This window comes from Onychostoma macrolepis, chromosome 23, assembly GCF_012432095.1.
Source record: "Onychostoma macrolepis isolate SWU-2019 chromosome 23, ASM1243209v1, whole genome shotgun sequence".
NCBI lineage: Eukaryota > Metazoa > Chordata > Actinopteri > Cypriniformes > Cyprinidae > Onychostoma > Onychostoma macrolepis.
In genome coordinates, this window is record NC_081177.1 from 18,206,772 (window position 1) to 18,229,527 (window position 22,756).

The 22,756-nt window shown below is 37.3% G+C and overlaps 1 protein-coding gene across 4 annotated transcripts in view; it reads left to right on the top strand.

Annotated features, from left to right (window-relative positions):
- The window catches only part of klhdc8b (kelch domain containing 8B), a 155,427-nt gene continuing 132,671 nt past the window's right edge, over nt 1-22,756 (top strand). For 3 of the 4 annotated variants that reach the window (XR_009268834.1, XM_058763318.1, XM_058763319.1), the window contains exons 1-2: nt 1-123; nt 11,671-13,647. Coding sequence is in view for 2 of the 4 variants with exons in the window: in XM_058763318.1 (XP_058619301.1) it covers nt 13,257-13,647 (391 nt within the window). In the remaining 2 variants the exon portion in view is untranslated. The remainder of the gene's footprint in view (nt 124-11,670; nt 13,648-22,756) is intronic. The other variant, XR_009268835.1, reaches the window with a different exon arrangement.

Sequence of the window (22,756 nt, forward strand, 5' to 3'; positions counted from 1 at the left end):
GGCATAACGCTACTGTCTCCGGCATGAGAGGCGCGTCGAGGTGATAATCTGACCGAAGTTTGAAGAAGCTCGCTCTTATTCACTGTCTTTGGGAGATTCGCTCGAGCAGGACAAAACAAGAAGGTAATAATACGCACGAGAAGGTTATTAATGAAAGTTTGTCGTGTTATTTTGCATATGCGCGAGACGCATGGCTATGTGCTGACTGCAGTTTGTGCATGTTTCTGAGATGATCTACCAATAGCATAATAATCTGCATTTCGATATTAAGAAAACACGTTTTAACGATAGGCTGTTAAATTAATTTATATTACAATTTATATTAAATATTTTGCCGTCATATGAAAAACGTATCAAATGGAAACCTTACAGTCGTGGTTTAGGAAATCTTATATTGGACGCGTTTATAATATTGGTTGAAACGAGTATAACGATTTAATCTTGATTTCAGGATGTTTTGAGTGATGTAGTATGTACTATTTTTATCTAAATTAATATTTTTTGAGTTCACGACTGGGTACGGCGTCTCTTCTGCTCCTTGCAGTGTGTTTTCGGTGTGTTTTCACGGGTTTTGGAGATGCTGTTCCGCATTAGATCAGCACTGCACAACCCCCAGCTGTTATGATGCTGAACTGCTACATTCTCTCAAAGGTTTGTCAAGAGAATGGGCATTTCTATTATGCAGAATGGCTGTTTAGTGAGTGGCAGCTAACTTTATTATTCGCTTGATTAAACAAATCCAATAACAAGAAGTGCTTTTATAGTCACAGTACACAGTGCAGCTATAATCTCGCTTAATTTAATCACCTGTTGCATGGCTGTTCTCTTTTATCACAGACTGCATTGTAAATTTGGGATTAATGTTTCAGCAAAACCATTTTACAAGCTCACAATAATAAAGACCGTGGTTGTGCCCTTCATCTTTTATGTTCACAGTTTGTGTAACCAGTCTTCAGATGTAATTTCCACTGCCTTCATCTGAAGTTCTTTTGAGGGTCACGTTACATTTGTTCATTTTAGTAGGGATAGTTTATCCCTTTAAAGGGATAGTTCACCTGAAAAATCTGTCATCATTTACACACTCATTTTGTTCTAAACCTGTATGTCTTGGAACAAAAATAGAAGATATTTTGAGAAATGTCTCAGTGTTTTTGTCCATACAATGGAAGCCAATGATAACCAAAACTGTTTGGCCACCAACATTCTTCAGAATATCTTCTATTGTTTTCCATGGCAGAAAGAAAGTCATGCAGGGTTGGAATGACATGAAGGTGAATAAAGGATGACAGAATTTTTATATTTTGGTGAACTATCCCTTTATAAGTGAATTATCAGTGAGGAAAAAATACAACAGGAGCCAACAATATTAGCAGTCATTTGTGTTATTAGCAGTCAAAAGTGATACATTTAATGACGGTTTATTGTCTAGAGATATGTTATTTGCTATGTGAATTGGTGTTTGCAACCCACTTTATATTTGTACCATATTTCTGATTTTAAAGAGAATAAAAAATAGGGTGGGACTTGATTTTATCCTTTACAGTTTGATTGGATGGTGAGCTTTTCATACCAGAATGGATGCGAAAACTGGTTAAATAGCTATTTGTCTATTGGTTAATGCAAGTCATGGCCAATCCTTTGATTAAAGGTACCTTGAACAAAATAATTCTTAATATAACATGTACTGATAAATTGTTCACAGTACGACCAGGAACATGCTTTAAGAACGTAAATAATTTCACGTTAAGAACGTTAATTTTGCAATGTATAGGTTTGCCATTGAGATGACTGGGAAAAATGTCACAATTTTATATATATATATATATATATATATATATATATATATATACATACACACACGTACAGTGTGTGTGTGTGTGTTTATATATATATATATATATATATATATATATATAAATATAAAACTATAAAGTGTTCCAACCACTAAAAGTAAGAATTCGGCATGAAATAACCTAAATAGTGATGTGCTAATATGCTACGGTTATTTCAATATACCTGTGAATTCCTATTAATTCCTAAATGTCAAACTTTTTAGTTTGACCACTTAATTTTATTTGATTGTTAAGGTGATGTTTTAAATGCATTGCTGCATCACACTAAACTCTTCTGCTTAATGATTTCGTCTCGTGCTTATCCCCGGAGGTGGTAATTACTGCCTTGCATGCGGACGTGATAACCTTCGTCTGCTTGGCTATCATTTGCATAATCATTAGAAAATTTAACGTGCACTTTTTCCCATTTACACCACAGGCTGATATGCAAGTGGCTGCTTTGTCATCTGGTAATTAATGAGCAGTGTAATGAGTTGTGTGTGCTCCCAATAAATGCCGCCTTTTGTGGCTCTCTGTAGTTTCTGGATTTAAGAGACTTGCCTCTTCGCCCCCTATTCAATGCGACCTGACACCAATTCTGCTAAATAACACAAAGTCCCCAGAAACTGAGAACTGGTAAGCCCCTTTAACCCAGGAACCATGAAGAGAGATGCTCAAGGGCTGATTCACAGAAAGCGGAAAGCCATATCTAGAAACTGCAGCCTGTGCAACGATCGTTTTAAGAAATGAATGAGGGAAAACTTGACTGAATGTAAATTAGCAAAGCGCCGTCAATTCTCAAAGCACCATCAGTTCACAGTTTCATTGTTACAGAGATGTCAATCCATGTCCGAGTGCTGGGCAATTAACTGCCTAATCCAGTCATTTAAGTTTGATTGAGCAGGTTGGGTGAAGGGGGGCTTCGTCCTTCACAGTCTCTGTTATTTCAGCCCCTCACTGAGCTGGCAAACATCTGAGGTGACACTCCGATCAGAGATATTATAAAGGTACATTGAGTCAAAAGCCCCTTGTTTGAATCAAAGTGCAAATATAAAAAGAGAAAATGATTGTGCATGGATTTCCAATTACATTCACCTTGGTCTTTCCCTCTATTTACGTATGAAGGTTAGTCCCAAATCTTCTCATATACATAACCAGAGGGAATTGTGAAGATGGCTAATAATGGCCTGTAGCGATTCTGTTCTAATTTGACATGTAGAGCTGACTTCCTGTGAAGTGCTCTTTCACCACAGAGAAATGTTACGGTCACAGGAGATGGATGGCCTCTCAGTACACTCACTTAGCTAGCAGCCCCTGGGTCCCCTTAACAGTCCCTACACCCTACTGAGTTTACAACATTAATTATAGACTTGTTAATAGCTATCCAGAGAACATGCTCACATTAATATGCTTTGAGTTTCACACCACCCACTCGCACACCAACACACCTATGCATACACAGACTATTTGGCGAAAAGATGGCTATCTGGCAACGGTGACTTTCATATGCATGCAGAGAAAAGAAAGGGCCACAGTATTCTTATACTCTAAAATAGCATTCATGTATTTTCTTGAAAAATATCAGTATATCATCTAACACACTGTGTTTCGGGTCATGCAGACCAACATTTTCTTGTTGGTGACTAGGCTATATTTGATTTAACAATTTAATGCATGTGTTTGCAAAATGATTTTCGCTAAATGATCTCTGTAAATAAATTAATGATATGTATCATAGGATGTATTTATCAATATTGCATATATCACATGTTCCTGCAATTTTTAATCAACTTGCTTATCAACTTTTCCAAAGCATTAATAAAGAGTTAATGAGTTAACCGCCATAATAAATTAAAACATACATAAATATATGTGAAAATAATAATAAAAGTGTTCCTGCAATGTTTCACATCAACACGCCCCTCCTAACGTCACTATATTTGCAACTTCTGTAGGCTAACTAAATCTTGTGCTCGAAACTAGTAATTTCTATATTTCCGACTCCACTTAAAGGGAACAAAATATTGTTTAGAACACAGAGGACAACAAAAGCGCTGGATCAAGTGAATATTTACACCTGCAAAAAACTGACACAACCTGCACAAGCATCCTATCGATTGCCAGTGATGAAAACGGTCTTTATTCAGTTCAACACCTGCACGTGCAGCACGTGAATGACTCTGTACTGCCGGTAAAACAGTTTCCGACTAAAAGATTATCAAAACACTGGCAATATTAATAGTTAATAGCATTTCAGAGTTCCATATTATTACGTTTCTTACCTCCACTGTATTATAATACTGTCATATGCGCAGGCTTTGTACAAGTATAAAGAACATCTTCGTATTTTCTTAGTGTATTTTGCATGCACTTAAAGTTGTTGCTAACTTTACCGATAACTTTTAAGTCTAACATGGATAATGTTTATTTCTCTTTATGGTTATGCCTCATGAATCAGCATGCAAAATTACCTATCTTCCCAACATATCGAGTTTTATCTACTATAGGCACTGAGCCCATGCGACAGGTCTCTGCTTATAAAGAGCAATATAAGTCCCTCGGATTCACATTGAAGATTGTGGAATGAGGGTGTGTGTGTGTGTGTGTGTGTGTGTGAGTGTGTGAGTGAGGAGGATAATTCTAGAGGGGACTGAGGAGATAATATGAAAGCTGTTGTACAGGAAGCTTCAGTTCTATGTCTCAAGTGGTCCTGACCATTTCACTGGACTGCTGATTAGTACTATGATAATCCTTTTCTCCTTGCTTTGCCCTTCTCATAAAAAAGGGTTTCTCGTAACTTTGGCAATTTTTAAGAGCTAAACTGCACACAGTCTACTCTGGTTCTATCTCTAGATTTTTAAAGAAAATGTTCACTTCACTCAGACATTGGCATTAGTTGAAGAAGCAACTAATCTAGTTTATACTACTTAAAATCTGGCATTGTGTACTGCAAATATTGTTGGCTCTCATGATAAATTGCTTGTGATGTTTCTCATTTGTAAGTCTCTTTGCATAAAAGCATCTGCTAAATGAATAAATGTAAGCTGGAAATAAAGAAAACAATATTCATTCAGTCAGGAGTCGGCTTTTCCCATCCGTTTATAAAAGAAAAGGATAAGACAAGTTAGTAGGTCCTATTATGTGCCACAGGCAGGTAGTTCTGTTTGAGGAGCTGTATTAGCATTTGCCAGGATTGGGAAAATCAGACTTAAAAGGTGCATGCAGTAGTTTGCTGCTAATTTAAAAAGTTTTAAACATTAAGAAATAAATTGTGTTTTTGTGAAGTGTCATCTAAACCTCATGGATTGTACTGATCCATATTGAAACACATAAACATAGCAGTGCAGTGTCTAACACCACTATGGTATTGATATTTACAGTACATGACAGCTACTGTATTGACCTTTAAAAATCAGCTCCCTCATAATTCATAGAGTGAATTGAAATGAATTAGCTACTCCACAGGATGCTGAAATGGAATGACATAAAGAAAGTTTCACTGAATTCACAAAGCAGATCAAAAAAGGATCACATCTTATGTAACCATCTCAAATGTTCATCAAACATAGTCCAGAAAGAAATAGAAGTAGGCCATGTGTTGTGTGTATTACTAAATGTTTATAGATAATTTACACTGAAATATGAAATTCATTATTTAAAACTACATTTACAGCAGTTGAACTACCATTCAAAAGTTTGGGGTTGGTAAGATTTGTTTTATGTTTTTGAAAGAAGGCTCCTGTTCTCACCACGGCTGCATTTATTTAATGAAAAATACAGTAAAACTGTAATATTGTGAAATAGTTACAATTTAAAGGTACAGTCTTCTTTTAAAAAATATGTGACCCTGGACGACAAAACCAGTCTTAAGTGTCAATTTATCGAAATTGACACTTAAGCTGAATAAAGCTGAATAAATAAGCTTTCCATTGATGTATGGTTTGTCATGATAGGACAATATTTGGCTGAGATACAACTATTTGAAAATCTGGAATCTGAGGGTGCAAAAAAAATCTAAATATTGAGAAAATCGCCTTTAAATTTGTCCAAATGAAGTTCTTAGCAATGCATATTACTAATCAAAAATTAAGTTTTGATACATTTATGGTAAGAAATTTACAAAATATCTTCATGGAACATGATTTTTACTTAATATCCTAATGATTTTTGGCATAAAAGAAAAATCGATAATTTTGACCCATACAATGTATTTTTGGCTATTGCTACAAATATACCCCAGCGACTTAAGACTGGTTTTGTGGTCCAGGGTCACATATATATTATAATGTAATTAATTCCTTTGATGGTAAAGCTGAATTTTCATCATCATTACTTTGCTTAAGATACATTTGCTTATTATTATTCCTTATTTTTTTTAATTCTGTTCTATTTCAATACAGGCCTGCATCTTGTTTGCTACCTCAATTCAAAGGCAGGAATTTTAAAGCCTTCTTCATTTCAATTCAGTTCTGAATGACACACAACCCTGGTATTTATGCCGTTCATCTAAACCTGTGAAGGGTTTATTTTATGTGTTACAGACTCTGAGAGTTCATTTTAATTAAAGATACTCCAGCTCAATGTCCAGCTATAGCCACTCCAGAATATTTCAAAAGGGCAGCGCTTAAGAAGACGTGTCACCTTGAGCTCTCTGTGAAAAGCCAGAAAAGAAAGCAAAGGAAGTGAAATGGCCATTTGCATGCAATCCTGGACATTGACAGACTGTGGAAAGTGCTTTTATGCAAGTTTTTAGAAGTTTCACAGAAATGGCTGCACAGACCTGTAACATTTTATTTATGCTCTGTACTTATTCAGTCCTTCTGGGTGTGTGTGCATTTCCAGATTCGAACCCTTAATATCTGCCTTACCTCGGATGCTGGTGAAGTGATGAGGTTGAAATATGTTATACAGTATACAGGGTCTGTCTTCCTGATGCAACCTGTGGGAACATGCTGTGCTCAAGGTCACAATGAAGGGACGTTCACACTGATTGCGATTTACAGCGACAATGCAACCCTATGTCATTCATTTTCAGTGAGAGTTGGAGATTTAAGTGACAAGAGTGACAGAGACCGCTGGCGATTTAAGAAAATTGGGCAGAGTTCAGCATCTTAGAAATCTGCAGTGATGTAGCAACTGTCAGCGGTAGTTCAAATAGTGAAGCTCACGTGATCCGCTACCTGGGTTTGGCACATATTATGTTGTTTTTTTGGCCAATGCAATTTGCATTCATACTATTTAAAGGCAAATTCTGAAAATTCTGTCAACATTAATCACCTTCATTTGTTCCAAACCTTCCAAATTTAGAAGTTTATTTGAAAAATGTCTTGGTGTATTTTTTTCACTATGTGATGAAAGTAGGTGATATCTAATGCTGTTTTGGACCCCATTGACATTCATTGTATGTTGAAACATTCTTCAAAATATCTTCTTTATTGTTATGCAGAATAGTCCAAAAGTAATACAGGTTTGGAATAGCATGAGGGTGAGCAAATGATGACAGAATTTTCATTTTTGGATCCTTTGAAAACACCACACATACAATACACTATCCAAACAAAGCATCTCAATAAAGTCTGCAGTTCAGTTTATGATAGGTTATTTTCTCTTTCCTCTGGCTGGCCTAGTTTCTCTTATCTCTTAAGAAATAGATTTTGAGGTCAGGGATCAGATAAAGTAGAAGAGAGATCTTTTTTTCTCTTTGTGGTGGGACAGTAAGATGAATGTGTGCAGGGCTCCTCAGGGTAGGCATTAGAATAACCTCTTCGGTCTTGTGTGTTCTCGTTGCATAAATTTCCTGTATAATCATCACTTACTATTGTAGTGATGTGCATAATGGAGTTAAGAGATAATGATAAGTTTTACAGGCTGTAAGGAGAAGTTGTCTTGGAATTTGTGCCCTTCAATGTGAGATTGTCACATTAGAAAACGTTTACTGTGCAACATTACTAGATGTGTTTGAGGACCAGAGTCAGGTTTGCTTAAATTATGTCTTCAGTAATAGGGTGAAACAGTGACCACACAGTTTTTCAGAAGCATTTGCAGTGGTTTTCCCATTTCGTCTTCAGAGAGAACTATAAACCAAACCAGTCCTTGGATGAATCACAATATTACAAACTTTGATTTGAAAACAAAAACTATATCAAATTTAGTATATATCCCAATTCACATGCACTTGAATTCATGCATACTCCTGAGTACATGTTTTATACAGGTTATATTTTGCTACTTTGCAAAGTTTGTTGCTTTAAATGTTTATTAGATATTCAAAGACTTGTTTAAAAATGTGTTTGCTGAATGCTGAATAAATAAAGTATTATGGCATTTGCCTTTCAGTTATTAGAGAAAACTGTTAAAACAACGGCATTAAACTTATAGAGACCTGAAGCACCTGTGTCCCAGCTCGCTCAGGTGTTGGGTTCTTTGTACTTTCAAAATTAACACTCAACACTTATAAGCCAAACAGAAAGAAATAATAATAATAATAATCAGCCAATGCTTATAATTAAAAATGCCAAATATTAACAACAGATTGGCTGATACAATGGCTGATCTCTAATATTGGTTTTTAATTTTTAAAGTAGTTGAATGTGGGGCCACCTTCATTCAGTATTAAATAACTCTTTTATCCTGGTTTGTTTGCTGCAGTTCTCTGATCGGCGGCACTTTCCCCTGAGGATTCATGGGTAGTGTAGTTTTTAATTTCCACTGTAGCGATTGGAATGTGATTTTTCATAAATAAAGTTAAAATTATTTGATAAATAACTTTAAATAAACAACTCATGAATAACCATTGTTACCGTTTTTACTGTTATGTTTTTTTATTTTACCACGAGGAAAACAACTTAATGACAGTATAAAAATGCAAAAAGGTTTGTGTCAGTGTTTAGGTTTGAGGGGACAGAAAATATCATTATAGCTCAGTATAAAAACAAGTCAATGCCAAAATAATGGAAAAACAAGCGTATATACAGGATCTTGTCTCCTGCCTTTGGTGGTAGACTAGTAGAGACGTTGAGCGGCGAGGCAGTAAATCGTTTGATTAGCTGATTCACCAAGGGAATCCCGGAACATATTTGCTGCGGTGTTAACAGACATACACACACACACACACACACACACACACACACACACACACACACACACTCATACTCTCTTACAATGATTCTTTCTTTGTCTGCATCCCCAGGCCATTACATCTAAATTTTTGTTTATTTTACCTTATGCTCCGTTTACCTAGTTCTCCCCTGCTGACTGCTTCTGTTTCCTTCATTTTTGGTACTCTTTCACAGCTGAAAACCAAAACAAAAAAAAAAAGAAAAGAAAAGAAAGGATTGAAAAGCTTGTACTGTACCTTAGGAAGGAAGCAGTTTAAATGTTTTTATATAATATTTTCCTTAACCATGAGTGTACTTGCATCAAACATGTCTTAGATTGACATGCTGCCTTTGGACCTGACATTAAAGAAGAAATTAAAGGGATAGTTCTCCTAAAATTTAAATTCTGCCATTAATTACTCACCCTCGTGTCATTCCAAACCCGCAAGACCTTTGTTCATCTTCGGAACACAAATGAAGATATTTTTGCTAAAATCCGAGAGCTTTCTGTCCCTGCATAGACAGCAATGTAACTGAAATGTTCCCAGACCCAGAAACGTACAAAGGTCTGAACGAAGGTCTTGCGGGTTTGAAACGACATGAGGGTGAGTAATTTATGACAGAATTTTCATTTTTGAGTCAACTACCTCTTTAATGCAGTCAGTATGTTTCATGCCTTTGAGCATGTGTCCCAGTGTTTTGTGTTACTTTGCTATTTTGAACACATCCTGCATGCTGCATGTTCTCCAGTGACCCACCAGCTCCCTGGGAAACTCTCATGCAGAAGTAATCATGTTTTTGTGCCGAAGGCTAAACGCCTGAGAAATGCGGGGGCTCCTGTGATCGACGACTGTCAATGGGATCATGAAGGGAGAGACTGACGTGAGACAGGAGAGGATGGTGGAGAATGGAAACAAAGGACCAGTATTGTATGTACGTGTGGTTGGAATGAACGTAAGCGATAGCAGGCACGAAAAATTCAGACTGTGAAGGGATGATGGGAACAGATAAAGAAAATGCGCTCTCTGAGCCTGGATCAATCGTGAAGTTGTGGGATTAAGGCTGATCTGCCTTCTAAATGTTATCTAGAGCTCAGGCACGGACTTGAACCCATCTTTAAGAGAGAATAATGCCTCTGTGTCTCTTCCAGCGCAGACAGAGTGAAGACAGAGCCAGAAGTCTTACCAAGCAGACATGGAGGCTCTGCCGAAACCAAGAACTGTTTGTACAGAATACTTGATTCATCCAACAGTATGTTTCTGGAAACCTGTCAGCTGTGCCCAAGGCCAATCCATCTTTTTCATTCAGTACTGTGTTGATCAGGGATCAGAATGTTCCATCTTACAGTTTGACTCCTTTCCTACTTAGCAATTGTAATTCATCCTATTAATTCAGCATCATAATGAATTAAAACATTTCCATAGGATTCCCTACAGGTCGTGTTCTCCAACACATAATAGCACTGCCATCTATCTATCTATCTATCTATCTATCTATCTATCTATCTATTTGTCTGTCTGTCTGTCTGTCATGACTCTGCTCTTGGCCTTCAGACCTCACAGGTTTAATAAGGGAAATAATCTTTTTGTTTATTTTTTGTTTTTGCCTTTTACAGTTCACACACAAGTGCTCAACAAGGACACATACATTATCATTGCAATGTAAAGGAAGGATATGAAGCAGAAGACATGAGCACAATGCTGTTTTTGTCCTTGCTGACTCTTTTGCCTTTGCAGGCTTTTATCATTTGGACTCATCCACAAGACTGCCATTTGTCAAATAAATGCACATAGTCCTATTACAAACATCTGTTCTTAAATAGTATTTTTGTCTTGTTTTCTAATAACAATGTGTAAACCTCCTCAAAACAATACTATTTACATAAACCATAGTTTGCATATGATATTAAGACTTGATTTATCAACACTGAATTAAGTTAATTCTTAAATCCACTGACAAATTATGTTTCAAGGATGTTTAGATATTTCTAATGGGAAAACAATGAAAATACACATTAAGGAAATGATTTTTGGGGGGGATTTTATAAACTTTTAACAGCTGTCATGTGATCTTGCTGCATGCTCTGAGGATTCAAGGGCCTCTAACTGTCTGAAATTGAGAAATGTGCCAAAATGAAGACTGCACCTGTCTCAGGATCTCTCATGGTTGCTACCTGATGGAAAAAATAAGTAGAAAAACAGCTTTTCCTGCTTCGGTACAATACAGAACCGATTAAAAACACAAGTTTCTGTCAAATCGTGCCTTTTTAGGGCTCTGGGTCTATAGTAAATACAGCTCACCTTAAGTTAGTGTGGAGAAGTGAGTGCAGAAATTTCTCCCTGTGAGCACACACTTCATAGAAAATCAATTTCATAGGTTAGGACACCATTACCGCCGGGTCCAAAAAGGTTTTTTAAAAACATAATAGCATGAGTGAATTCACTCACCGGGGAGGAAAAAGATGTATTTTTATTCTGAAAGTTTTTTTAGTGGTGTTAACTATGAACACTGACTTATATACTTCTAGTTTTGTTGCCATCTGCGTTTGTACCCTCAATATGACTCTTTATGCAAGACATGATGTCTCTGCCTAATTATAGATAGGAGTCCTTCCAAAATCACAACATAAACATCTGTTCCTTTTCTTCTTGCCTCTCTGCCTCGTTCTCCCTCTTTTTTCTCCCTCCATCATTCTTCCAGTACTTAGTTTTGTTTATTGTAACTTTCTCTGTGTTTTCTAGGCAATGCAGACAGGAGCTGATGTTTATCGCATGGATCTACTGGACAGCACATAACCTGTGACGACATCATCTCCCACAAATCCCGGGAGACTCTTTCTTCAATATGGATTAAAGTCTACAGCAAGGAAACTAGAGCTTAAACAGCTGGGATTTTTCCAGTGTTCCTGACATCATCTGCAGGAAATGAGACATAGGCATCTGTCTTTTCTCTCTACATGGACAAAAAGCCAAGGAAAGTGTACTAAGAGCTGACCGACAGGATTAATTTTACTTACAGAACTGCCCCTATATCTCTAAACCCAAAGAAGAGCCTGATGGTGTGTCATGATATGGACTAATTGTACTCAGTAAGAGCGCCCAGCGGTAGCACTTTGGCTCCAGATGAAACTGATGTTTTTCTGCATAATTTTTAGTCAGTCTGGAGCTGTTAGCCCTCCCGCACTGTGTGTTGTAGCATGTGGCTTGGGGCTCAACATCCACAGCATCTTAATTACATAGCCGAACCGATTTAGACCACGGAGGAAACATCTCTACATCTGGAGATACGCTGCCATTTTTTAGGGGGATGCACAGAGACATCTGATCTGCTTTCCTCACGTTTTTGGTTCTCTTTACCTATGCGATTTCCTAAAAGAAGCCCAAGAGATCCCGCTCTCTTTCATACGTGCACCTAGTAAGTTTTTTTGAGTGTAATGTCTGTAAGCTTTCTAGTGCTTCTCTTTCTCTCCTCCACTGACATCCCATTCACACATCCCACCATAATGAAGCCTTTAATGAATGATGCACAGGTTCAAATTAGCCTGGTTCAGTGACTATCCAGGGCCACTGGTCTCTGCAGACGCAGTGACCTTTGGAGAGGGCCAGACTGCTGCTCTGTGACCAAACACCTTCACACACACACACACACACACACACACGTACGTCTACCCTTGAGCCCCTGGCAGCAAATAGTGAATGGTAAATGTCAGCGCTCTGGCCATTGAATTATACGATTTATTTGAATAAGTGTAAGAGCGGATCAGATGAGCAACACAAGCTCCACCAGCAGCTTGCCTCCGTCCACACATCAGCCTTCAGCAAGCTGGGAATTTTCTCTTTGATTAGTGGGATTATTTTGTCTTTTATCTTGCGCTTGCTCTGTTACTGTCTCTCTTTTCCTGTTCCTTGCAGCGGCAGCCACGAGAGTCGCACCGACACATTTGGCAGGACTACAGAGCAGCGTTCCACGTAGATAAATTAGTTTATTTCGTGTCGGGGTTACACATTCTTGCCATATATTTTTACAACTGCGCAGCTCGTGGAACACGACAGGAAAGACTTAAAAGGGCCTGATGCACCTTTTAAGAGCAGCAACAAAAATGAATAAATCATCAAGAGGGAGTGAGGGCTAGTTCTTCACAGACAGCGCTGAAGGAAACGTTCTTCTCCCCCACCAGCAAGAGAGGTCTCTGGCAGATTGACAGTTGCAGCCTCTCCTGCTCTCTAGCCTGGTGGATTGTTGATGCATTTGCCTTGAGTTTTGCGTTCCTCAGCCCTCCCCTCCGTGCCTGTGTCATGCTCTGTTGCCGGCGTGCCGTCCTGGAGCCATGCCCATCCCCGAGATGGCTTTGAGCCCGGTGAAGTCTCTGTACTGGGAGGTGTTCCCCTCCATGGCCACGGAGCGGGTGTACTGCACGCCTGTGCTCTGGGCCGGACGCCTCTATGTGCTGGGGGGCTGCAGCGAAAACGGCCTCCCTCTGGACTCAGCAGAGGTGCTGGATCTGGAGAGCCAGCACTGGTGCGAGCTGCCCCCTCTGCCCACCGCTCGGGCCGGGGCCTCTGCCGTGGCCATCGGAGACCAGCTGATGGTCATGGGAGGCATGGATGCACAGCAGAGCCCGCTGGCCTCGGTGGAAGTGTATCACCCTGATGAGGGCAAGTGGGAGAGGAAGACGGGACTGGGGCAAGCCTCCATGGGGATCACCACGCTGGAGAAAGGTAAGAACAGTGTTTCCTTCTTTGCTGAAAAGACTGCACTGGTCAATTTTTTTTTTCTTTGTTACACTGCAAAAAAGTTTTTCCAATTAAAATCAAAGTCTAAAAACTTGAAGCAAAATTGTGTAAGATATTAAAAGACATGTTTTCAGAGAATATGCCCTTAATTATGCTTATTTTTCTTACCTTGTTGTCAAATTAGGCATGAACCTCATCAGATATTGTTTGTTTATGCCAAATTTGACAATGGGGTAAGAAAAATAAACCTAATTAATTGCATGTTCTCTGAAAATAAATCTTAATATTTTTTTTGCAGTTTTGCTTCTGGGGTTAATGAAAAATAAGAGTGTCCATGAAAAAAGAAAAGTGTTCATTAGTTTCTACACCATACCTTGATTGCATGTGATCATACACATACTAATTTTTTCCATATATATTTTTCAAGAAAATCACATATTTACAATTATCAGGAATTATTCATTCAAAAGTATCATTACTTTTGGGGGGCCTGCCTCAAAAGTCAAAATATCTGTTATTTTAATGATTTTAAAATAATATTTAATTGACCTTGACACACAGTCATGAGGGTCTTCAGGGACCTCTCTGTGATGTAATTTCCTCTTTCATTATTTCTGAATGTTAGTTACACCACTTGCTAATTTGACAGACAAACATTATTCATATATTAATCCTGAAGCAGTTTAAAAAATATATAAAAATAAAAGACTATTGCAAACTACTTTTCAAAAATGTAATTCTTTTAATAAGGTTTTTTTTCTTCTTCTTTATATGGGTATCAGGACAGTTGTATCACCCTGACATTTTTGACTTTATGCTCTCCAAAATTATTTTAATATGGTAATCAAAAACATGCTAATCATAGAAAAATGTATTCACATCTTTAGATGCTTGAATATGCTTATGCTTAAATAAATTAATAAAAAGTGAAAAATATTAGCATGAAATATTCACCAAATAAATTGATCTCAATTTTAAAGATGTTTTACAGAAAAACAAGACAATAATACTTGTCTTGTCACTACCAGTGTATGAATTTCTTCTGCTCTCAGGCTAAACAGTCATTGTTTGGTTCTCAAACATCAGGAAGCAGCAGTGCGTAGAAAGACATCAGACTGTAATTGGTGAAAACAAAGTTTGCTTCCTCTCTCATCTTTCTGCTGCCTCCCGTCAGAGCACGATTAGCCGTATAATCTTGGCTGCTGTTATCTATTCTACAATCACTGTGGCTGTAATGAATGTCTCTCGTAGCCGGCACCTCTAGAGTGCTCCGGATATACCAGCTGCAAATCAAGGCATCAGTCATGCCATACTTTGACACAAAGCATTACACTGCAGAGAAAAGTCTCTCCCTCCTCTTTAGCTTGTGTAGGTGTGTGTTCAGGTGACAGTTTATCCAGTTTGAGACCCTGAGGAAGAGTGTTTATTCACAGGGATTCGCTTCTGCTAAGCCGCATTCCACCGGCTGAGCCGGATACAGGCCCGGACTCATCAGTTCTGTGGATCCGTTTTAAAGCAATGAGCAGGCCGGCTAAAACAAGACCTGTATTCATGTGCCGGAGAGAGCTCATAAGCCTGTGGTTCTTTAATGAATACTTTGGTCACGTCCGCAGAATTATAAATGAACTGTCTGCTCATTTACCTACAGCAGCAGATCGTTTGAAATTAGCATATGAGCTGTGGTCTAGGCGTTTGTCATAAAATAATAATATTGAGGATGTGAAGGAGACATCTTAAAGAGCCCATATCGTAAATATATTTTTTTCTAGGTCTGCTTGTAAGGTTAGTCAAGGTTTCTTGCACCAAAACACTATAGGGTTTACATTTGCACAAGCATTTTCCACCCTTGATATTTTTTACTCCCACAATCTTGCGTTTAAAAAAAAATTTATAATAATAATTAATAATCAATTATTATTAATATTATTGTTAATTATTAATAGGCATCACAGAATAATAATAATATTATATTAAATATAATTTACTCACTCTTGAGTTGTTCCAAACCTATAAGACTTTATTTCTTCAGTGAAACAAAAAAAAAAAAAAAAACACAAGACACACATCTTTCTTTTTTCCATGCAATTAAAAAAAAAAGAGACCATGAGCTTTCAAAAGGGCAGAAAAGCACCATAAAAGTATCATAAGTATAATTTACATGAGTAAATAATGACAGATGTTAACTTTTGGGTGAGCTGCTCTTTTAAAACAGTCTTTTGCTACTGTACCTCTATATAAAAGACTTCTGTTATGATTAACTAACCTCTTTGTGTGTAAAAAGAGTAACACCATTTAATGTGGTGGGTTTGCTGTCAGGTTCAATTGATATGAATTTGTTGCCACTTTTGTATGTGAAAGAACATGAGCACGCTGGGGAAGGAGCTGCAGGATTGTGTGCCGTGTGTTTATCCATGTGCATTAGTGTGTTAATAATTATGCCTCTGTTGTTCAGTCTCCACAAAGTTAGAGTCTCTTGTGTTCCCTTTCAGGGTGCACAAATCATACAAGAATAAAAATACCAGCATGATCCATGCCTTGCCTTATTAAAACAAGCACATGCTAATTGCCATATGTCACCACCATATGTCCTGATAAATTAAACTTGAAAGATATTATTATACAGCTTTCTGGAATAGTTGTTTCTTGCTGGTCAAATATTTTTGTATAATGAGTGTATGACCTCATACACTACGCTGTAGTTTCATGTCTGTTTTCTTTCACATTATAAAATAATTTCTGATAAGTTTAGTACATTAATTTATTCACTTGGCAAGCAGCCGTGTAATGTCATAATTTAATAATTTGTCATTGTTGCAACAGGGTGATCAGGACCTCAACATTTTTTTTTTGAAGGGGTTTATTTTTTGACACAGGCTGCTGTGAGATCTATCTAACTTACCAGATTGTTCATGACACAACGTTTCTTTCATTTTCGACTGACAGTCTATATCACATCACCTTCTACTATCAGTGTATCATCGTAATTTATCAGGTCCTTGTGTGTCACAAAAATCATTAAGATCCTAAAACAGGCTGTATGAAACCATAATTCTGTTTCCAGGCTTTAGTATCAAAGACCTCTGTTTTCACCTCTCTCTCTCTCTTTTTGTCAGTGGTGCTTGTTCTCTTTGATATCCTTCACGTCATCTTAGGGGCAAATTGCTTTGAGGGTCCAATCTGTATTTGTATGGCTTTGAAATCCCATTTTCCTTTGCACCCCTTTGGCTTATCGGACACGTTCTGTATCTGAATATCAATCAGGGCCTGAGCCAAACCATCTGGATTTTGTAAATAAGACATCCCAAACTGAATTTGATCTCAATCATAAGAAAGAAGAAGGATTTCTTTTTAGCTGATGCTGTTTGTGATAAAGACAACAATGAGAAGTGCAGCTGTGGCTGCTCAAAACCACAGAAGTCCTCGTATTTTTGCTGTTCAACATGAATGTTCTGATGTGTGCTGTTATCTGGCGTGAAGTTTGAGTGTGTGCCGCTGCGGTGTGAGGACGTCACTTGGAGTGGATGTCTATTTAGGCAGACAAGGTCTTTTTGATTTCAGACTTATAACTCTGAGGGAACAGAGTGTCTCTCCAGCACTCTGAAGGAAACACGACTGTCAGCTAGGGTTGCCAACCATAACATATGATACAGACTCATCCTGTGTTAAATCCAATGCGGGATGGAGTTTGTCTCACGTTTTAATGTTTAGCTCCTGACATATAGCTGATAACACTTTGGTATTTATGTCAATTTTGTGTCTGCGTTGTAAAGGACAGATTAGAATAGAAAACAAATAGCAATGATGAATGATGAAACAAACAGGTGTTCTGCAAGTTGGGTTACATTTGCTGTTGCTATATTACACACACACTGTATATACTCTGTTCAAAATTTAGGGTTGATTTGAATTTTCAGCATCATTAATCCAGTCTTCTGTGTCACATGATGCTTCAGAAATCATTCTAATATGCTGATTTGCTGTTTAAGACATTTAATGAATAGCTATTATTTAATATCAAAATATTTTGTATAACATTATAAATGTCTTTGCTCTCAGTTTTGATACATTCATCTGTTGGGGAAAGCAGTTAAGACCCAAGGACTAGGTGTGTTGAATGAAAACCAGGAGTCAAGAGATGCAGTCAATCGAGGAAATTTGCTGAAGAAAATAGATTGCAGTTTCAGGCAGAAGTCAGCTTTAACACTCGCACGGAGTTCGTCGGCCGCTCTGATTTACAATTCATAAACACCAGCAATTATACCCTAACAGAGATTGCTAATTGCGTCAATGCATAAGTTCTAAAACCTAGATAAACTTAGAAAATGTCCACATATGGACGTCATATCTTCTAACAATTATTTTGGTGACAAGTGATCAGAGGTCAGACGCAATACGTCTCTCCAAAGACGTATATCTGATACACTGGACATCGGCAGATGAACGTTTCATCCTGGGACTGTCTCCGCATCTCCCTGCACAGACAGATACTAACACACATACGCAGAGAAACACTTATCTTACTCAGCCCTAAACTTTATCGGGTATGGTCACACACACAATGAGAGCAGCTTCTTAGAGAGTAAAAAGGCAGACTAAAGCCATATTCAACTTATTTTCCAACATGCATAAATGTAACTTTGATTAATAATTATTCAAGAAATATTATAATTAATATTATTATGAAGGCCATTGTAGATCTGCGATCCACTCCTTCACATCATTTATCATTACTGAATAAAAGTATTCATTTAAAAAAAATAATCATACTGACCCCAAACTTTTGAAGGTTAATGCATGCATTTTGTGAATGGTGAAATGTGAAGACAATTAGTCACATTCAGTCAGTTTCTTGTATTGGTGCACATTTTTCATACACTGGATTTGTTACTGTGTTAACTAAAATTTGTTATTGAATTTTTATTGGATTTGATTTTATGATTTTATGATAAAGGTCTTCTTGAGTTGTCCTGAAAAGAAACTGTCCGTTGTTTTCTTTTGCTTAAGTTAACCCTGTGACAGTGGACTCTCTCTCTCTGTCTCTCTGTGTCTCTCTCTCTGACTGCTGCTATCTGTATCTCCCTCTCTACCATCCCTCTCACTTTCCTACCATCATTTGATCAAGAGAGCATTCTTGTTGCCAGGCAACAGGTGTGTAAATCTGTGTGTGTGTGTGTGTGTGTGTGTATGTGTTTGACCCAGAGACATTTTTAGAACGGAACAGGCTGAGTTGCAATGCCAATCCATGATTCACTTGCTGCTCTGCTACTCGCCTCTTTCTCTCTTCACAAGAGAGGCAGAGAGAAGTGCTTATTGCCCTTCTGCCCCCTTAATACCCATAATGCCCTCTGTATTCATCAGATACACCACAGTAAGAGACTCTTCCAAACCGCTTGCTCTGATAGTCCATCTGGCGATCCAAACCTTTTTTTCAGCTTGTCCTCTAGACACGCTGGATCTACGGATGTCTCTAGATTTCACACTCACTTTCTTTTAAGAGAAGTACTTTGTTTAAAGATAGTTTGAAGAAGCATCTTAAAAGAAGATTTTAGGTTGTACAGAAGCTCCTGGAGGACCCATTTGGTCCATTTTTCCTGAAAGTATGTGATTTGGACTAAGTGGGCTTTCCCTTGGTAAATTATGCAGAAATACAGTGAGAGTGCTTCTTCTTTAAAAGATAACTGTACAAGTAAGAATTGAGGTCAGCTCTTACAGTGTTCCTCATTATTGAGTGCTAAAAAATCTGTAATAAAAAATATGGTTGTGCTATAAGATTGTGTGAAAAAGAAACTGCAGAAATTTGCTTACATGCTGTTGGGGAAGCTGTAGCTTGTCAAGCATCAAACTATTAATAATTTCAACAAATTAAATTACGAATGAATTATGAATAAATAAGATTTATGCCTATACTTTAAACACATAAATGCTGAGCTGTTTGCATTGGTATTATGCTTTGAAAATATACTTAAATTAGCATTTGCATTTTTAATAACTTTCAAGATATACGAATAATTGACGTATATAATTAGTAAATTATAGTTGGTTAACACACTCAGATTATGGATGCATGGATGGATTGATGCTGTTTGTGTCAGTGGAAACTCTCAAATGAGCCCTGGTCCACCTCTCCATAAATCTATAAACTCTTATGTAATAAATTTTTGTTGCACATAAATATCTGTCATTGATTGAAAGCATGTGCAGTGGAAGCCAAGCAGACAAGACACATGAAATGTGTTTCAGGATGGCATCAACTCGCTGAAGTGCCTGAGAATTGAGAAAATGTCACATGGTGTCATGAATAATTATGAGGCCATGCCATCTTATAGGATAAAACTCCGCAGTCTCATGATTATTCATGAGACACTATAGTACATTCTCTGATAATGCTTTCCGATGGAAATAGCTCAAATTTCTAAATTAGCCATTTTCTTCTTACAATTAAATATGTCAGACGCAAACATTGTCTAGATAACACATTCATTAACTTTTAGGTCTGCAAAATCTTTTAAAAAATAGATTCAATAGATTTTAAAATATGATTCATAATCAGCTGTATTTTTCTGGCATAAAACAGTGGGGATTTTAAATGAATAATTTTCCAATTATAAGACCTAAAATGTCACGCTGGTACTCAAATGGCTGAATTGTTGTTTTGAATTAGTTCATATGCATAAACCATCCAAGTGATTCAGTTCACCTAAATGAATAACATTTTAGCAGAAAATGGTTAATGTTTGCCTCAGCACATTCAGTTATAAGGTTAAGTTAATTTAGTAGTTTTGCTACATTTAATTAGTTCCCAAAACGAACATTTTTTCCAAATTTTGTTTAATATATTTAATATATTATAATAATAATAAATTACATTTAAGTGTATTTATTGTGTCATCAAAACTTTATGAAAAAATCAACTGGCTTGCTTTAACAATTGTTTTTTTTTTAAACTGCTTGCATATTTTTCTGTTGTTTTTTGAGGTACACTACCTGTCCATGTTGACATCTATCTATTTTGTCCAGTCCATCTTTGACTTATGGTTTGTTGCATTTTAGTTTAGAGACCACAGTTGGTGTGTCCAAAAAGTGAAGCTTTTGAGTTTTGGATAGTTAAAAATGAACAAAGTTCTGTTTCTCATAAGCCAGCTGCATTGATTTTGTTCCAAGTTACAGTGCAGATAATGTAATTTTGGAATGGTATTATGTGAAGTCTAGATGTGCAGTGCATCTGATTTGGCCTTGTTTGCACATGTCTTAATGCAGCCCATGTTGTGTGTAGGTGCGCAAGCTGCTGATAGAATGTTACTAGACTAGCATGTGTTTGTCATTCGGTTATCACCACAGCCGTGAAGATTGTCGTGTTTGTGTGTGCATGTGTTTGTGTGATCTGATCTCATTATATAAATTTGTCTGGGGAGCGAACGGAGATGCAGATCACTATGGTAACACATCCATCTCTGCTTCACGTAGGAATGAGACAGCTGTGCAAACAAACACACTTTAAACTCTCAAATTTTCAAAAAATGAAAGTTTCACCGTACTAATTCTTTTATTATTGGATGCGGTAACTTGCGACACAGATGGTGCTCAAAGAACACATTGTAGCTTTCGCACGTACATGGAAATCCCAACAGTAAGCCTTCGTTATGTGCACACATACACGCAATCTGAAATAAAAGACGCTGAAAACATTAGTCCCTTCCTCTCTGCTATTGTGCAAGGGCTGTTTGATGTTGCTTTGCGACCTCTGTGTGCGGCACACGTTTGATCGCTGTGTGGTGTGCGGGCCACTTTCTTCTGAGGAAGCGTGAAGAATAGGGAAGAATACATAAAACTGCTAATTTCCATCGTGTCTCTCTGTCCCATCTCTCTTTCTTTCTGACACCTGTGTTGAGGTGCATTTTTGATTCTCTTCTAATTGAGCTGATCTAAATTCATCCTCAATCACTGTAGAGCTCATTAGTCTTTTCTAAAACCAGTCAACCTGTGTGCGTGTGTGTGTGCGTACGCACGCATGTCTGATGTTGATATGTGTGTGATTTTAGTCTTTTAGATTTTAGTTTTTTGTCTGTTTTATTCACTGATCCTTGAAGTCACATTACCCTCAATACCTAAAAATATTATTTTAAAAAGATATCTTTCTGTATCGATACAATCACACAATTCTCAGACTACAGTACCTAAGTAGTTCATATAGTTTTAAAGACATAAATACATTAAAAAATGTATGTGTATGTATTCACACACACACACACGTTTGTTTTGAATTTGAATTATGGGGACATTCCATAGGCGTAATGGTTTTTGTACTATACAAACCGTATATTCTATTGCCCTACACCTAACCCGACCCCTTATAGGAAACTTAGTGCATTTTTACTTTCTCAAAAAAACTAATTTTGTATGATTTATAAGCCTTTTGAAATATGGGGACATGGGGAAATAAGCATTTAAAGTCACACCAGAGGTGTTCAGCTGGGATTAGGACTTGGCTTTCTGTAGACCAGTCAAGTTCTTCCACACTGACTGAATCAATCATTTCTTTTTGAACCTTGCCTTATACACAGAGGCATTGTCATGTTAGATTAGAAAAGGGTCCTGTCCAAACTGTTGCTTTAAAATTAGAAGCACACAATTCCCTAGAATATCATTATATGCTTAAACATTAAGATTTGTACTCATGGAAATTACTAAAGTAGTCAAACCTGTTCATTAGAAGGGGGTGACAAAATACTTTTGGCAATATAGTGTATATACAGTTACGCTGTAGATTTCTGCGCAAGTAGTAGACGCGAGAAGTTGAATCTACCATCAGTGGTAGAAATGGAAGAAGAGTCAGGTGGTGCTCTGGCGAAGAAAAATATATTCGTGAATTTAACATTTTAACAACAGCTGGACGGAAGAATTTAATTTCTTGTCTCGAAGCCATGTAAACAACACTGTTACATATATAGCTATGTAACAGTTCTAATATTTATTTATTAAATATTAATTATTCTTTTTATTTTTATAAATTATTATTTACTATGTATGTACTTACCCCATCTCAAGCACCCCATCCCCCACTCCGCCCCGCCCCGCCCCGCGAGAGTCTCCTGGA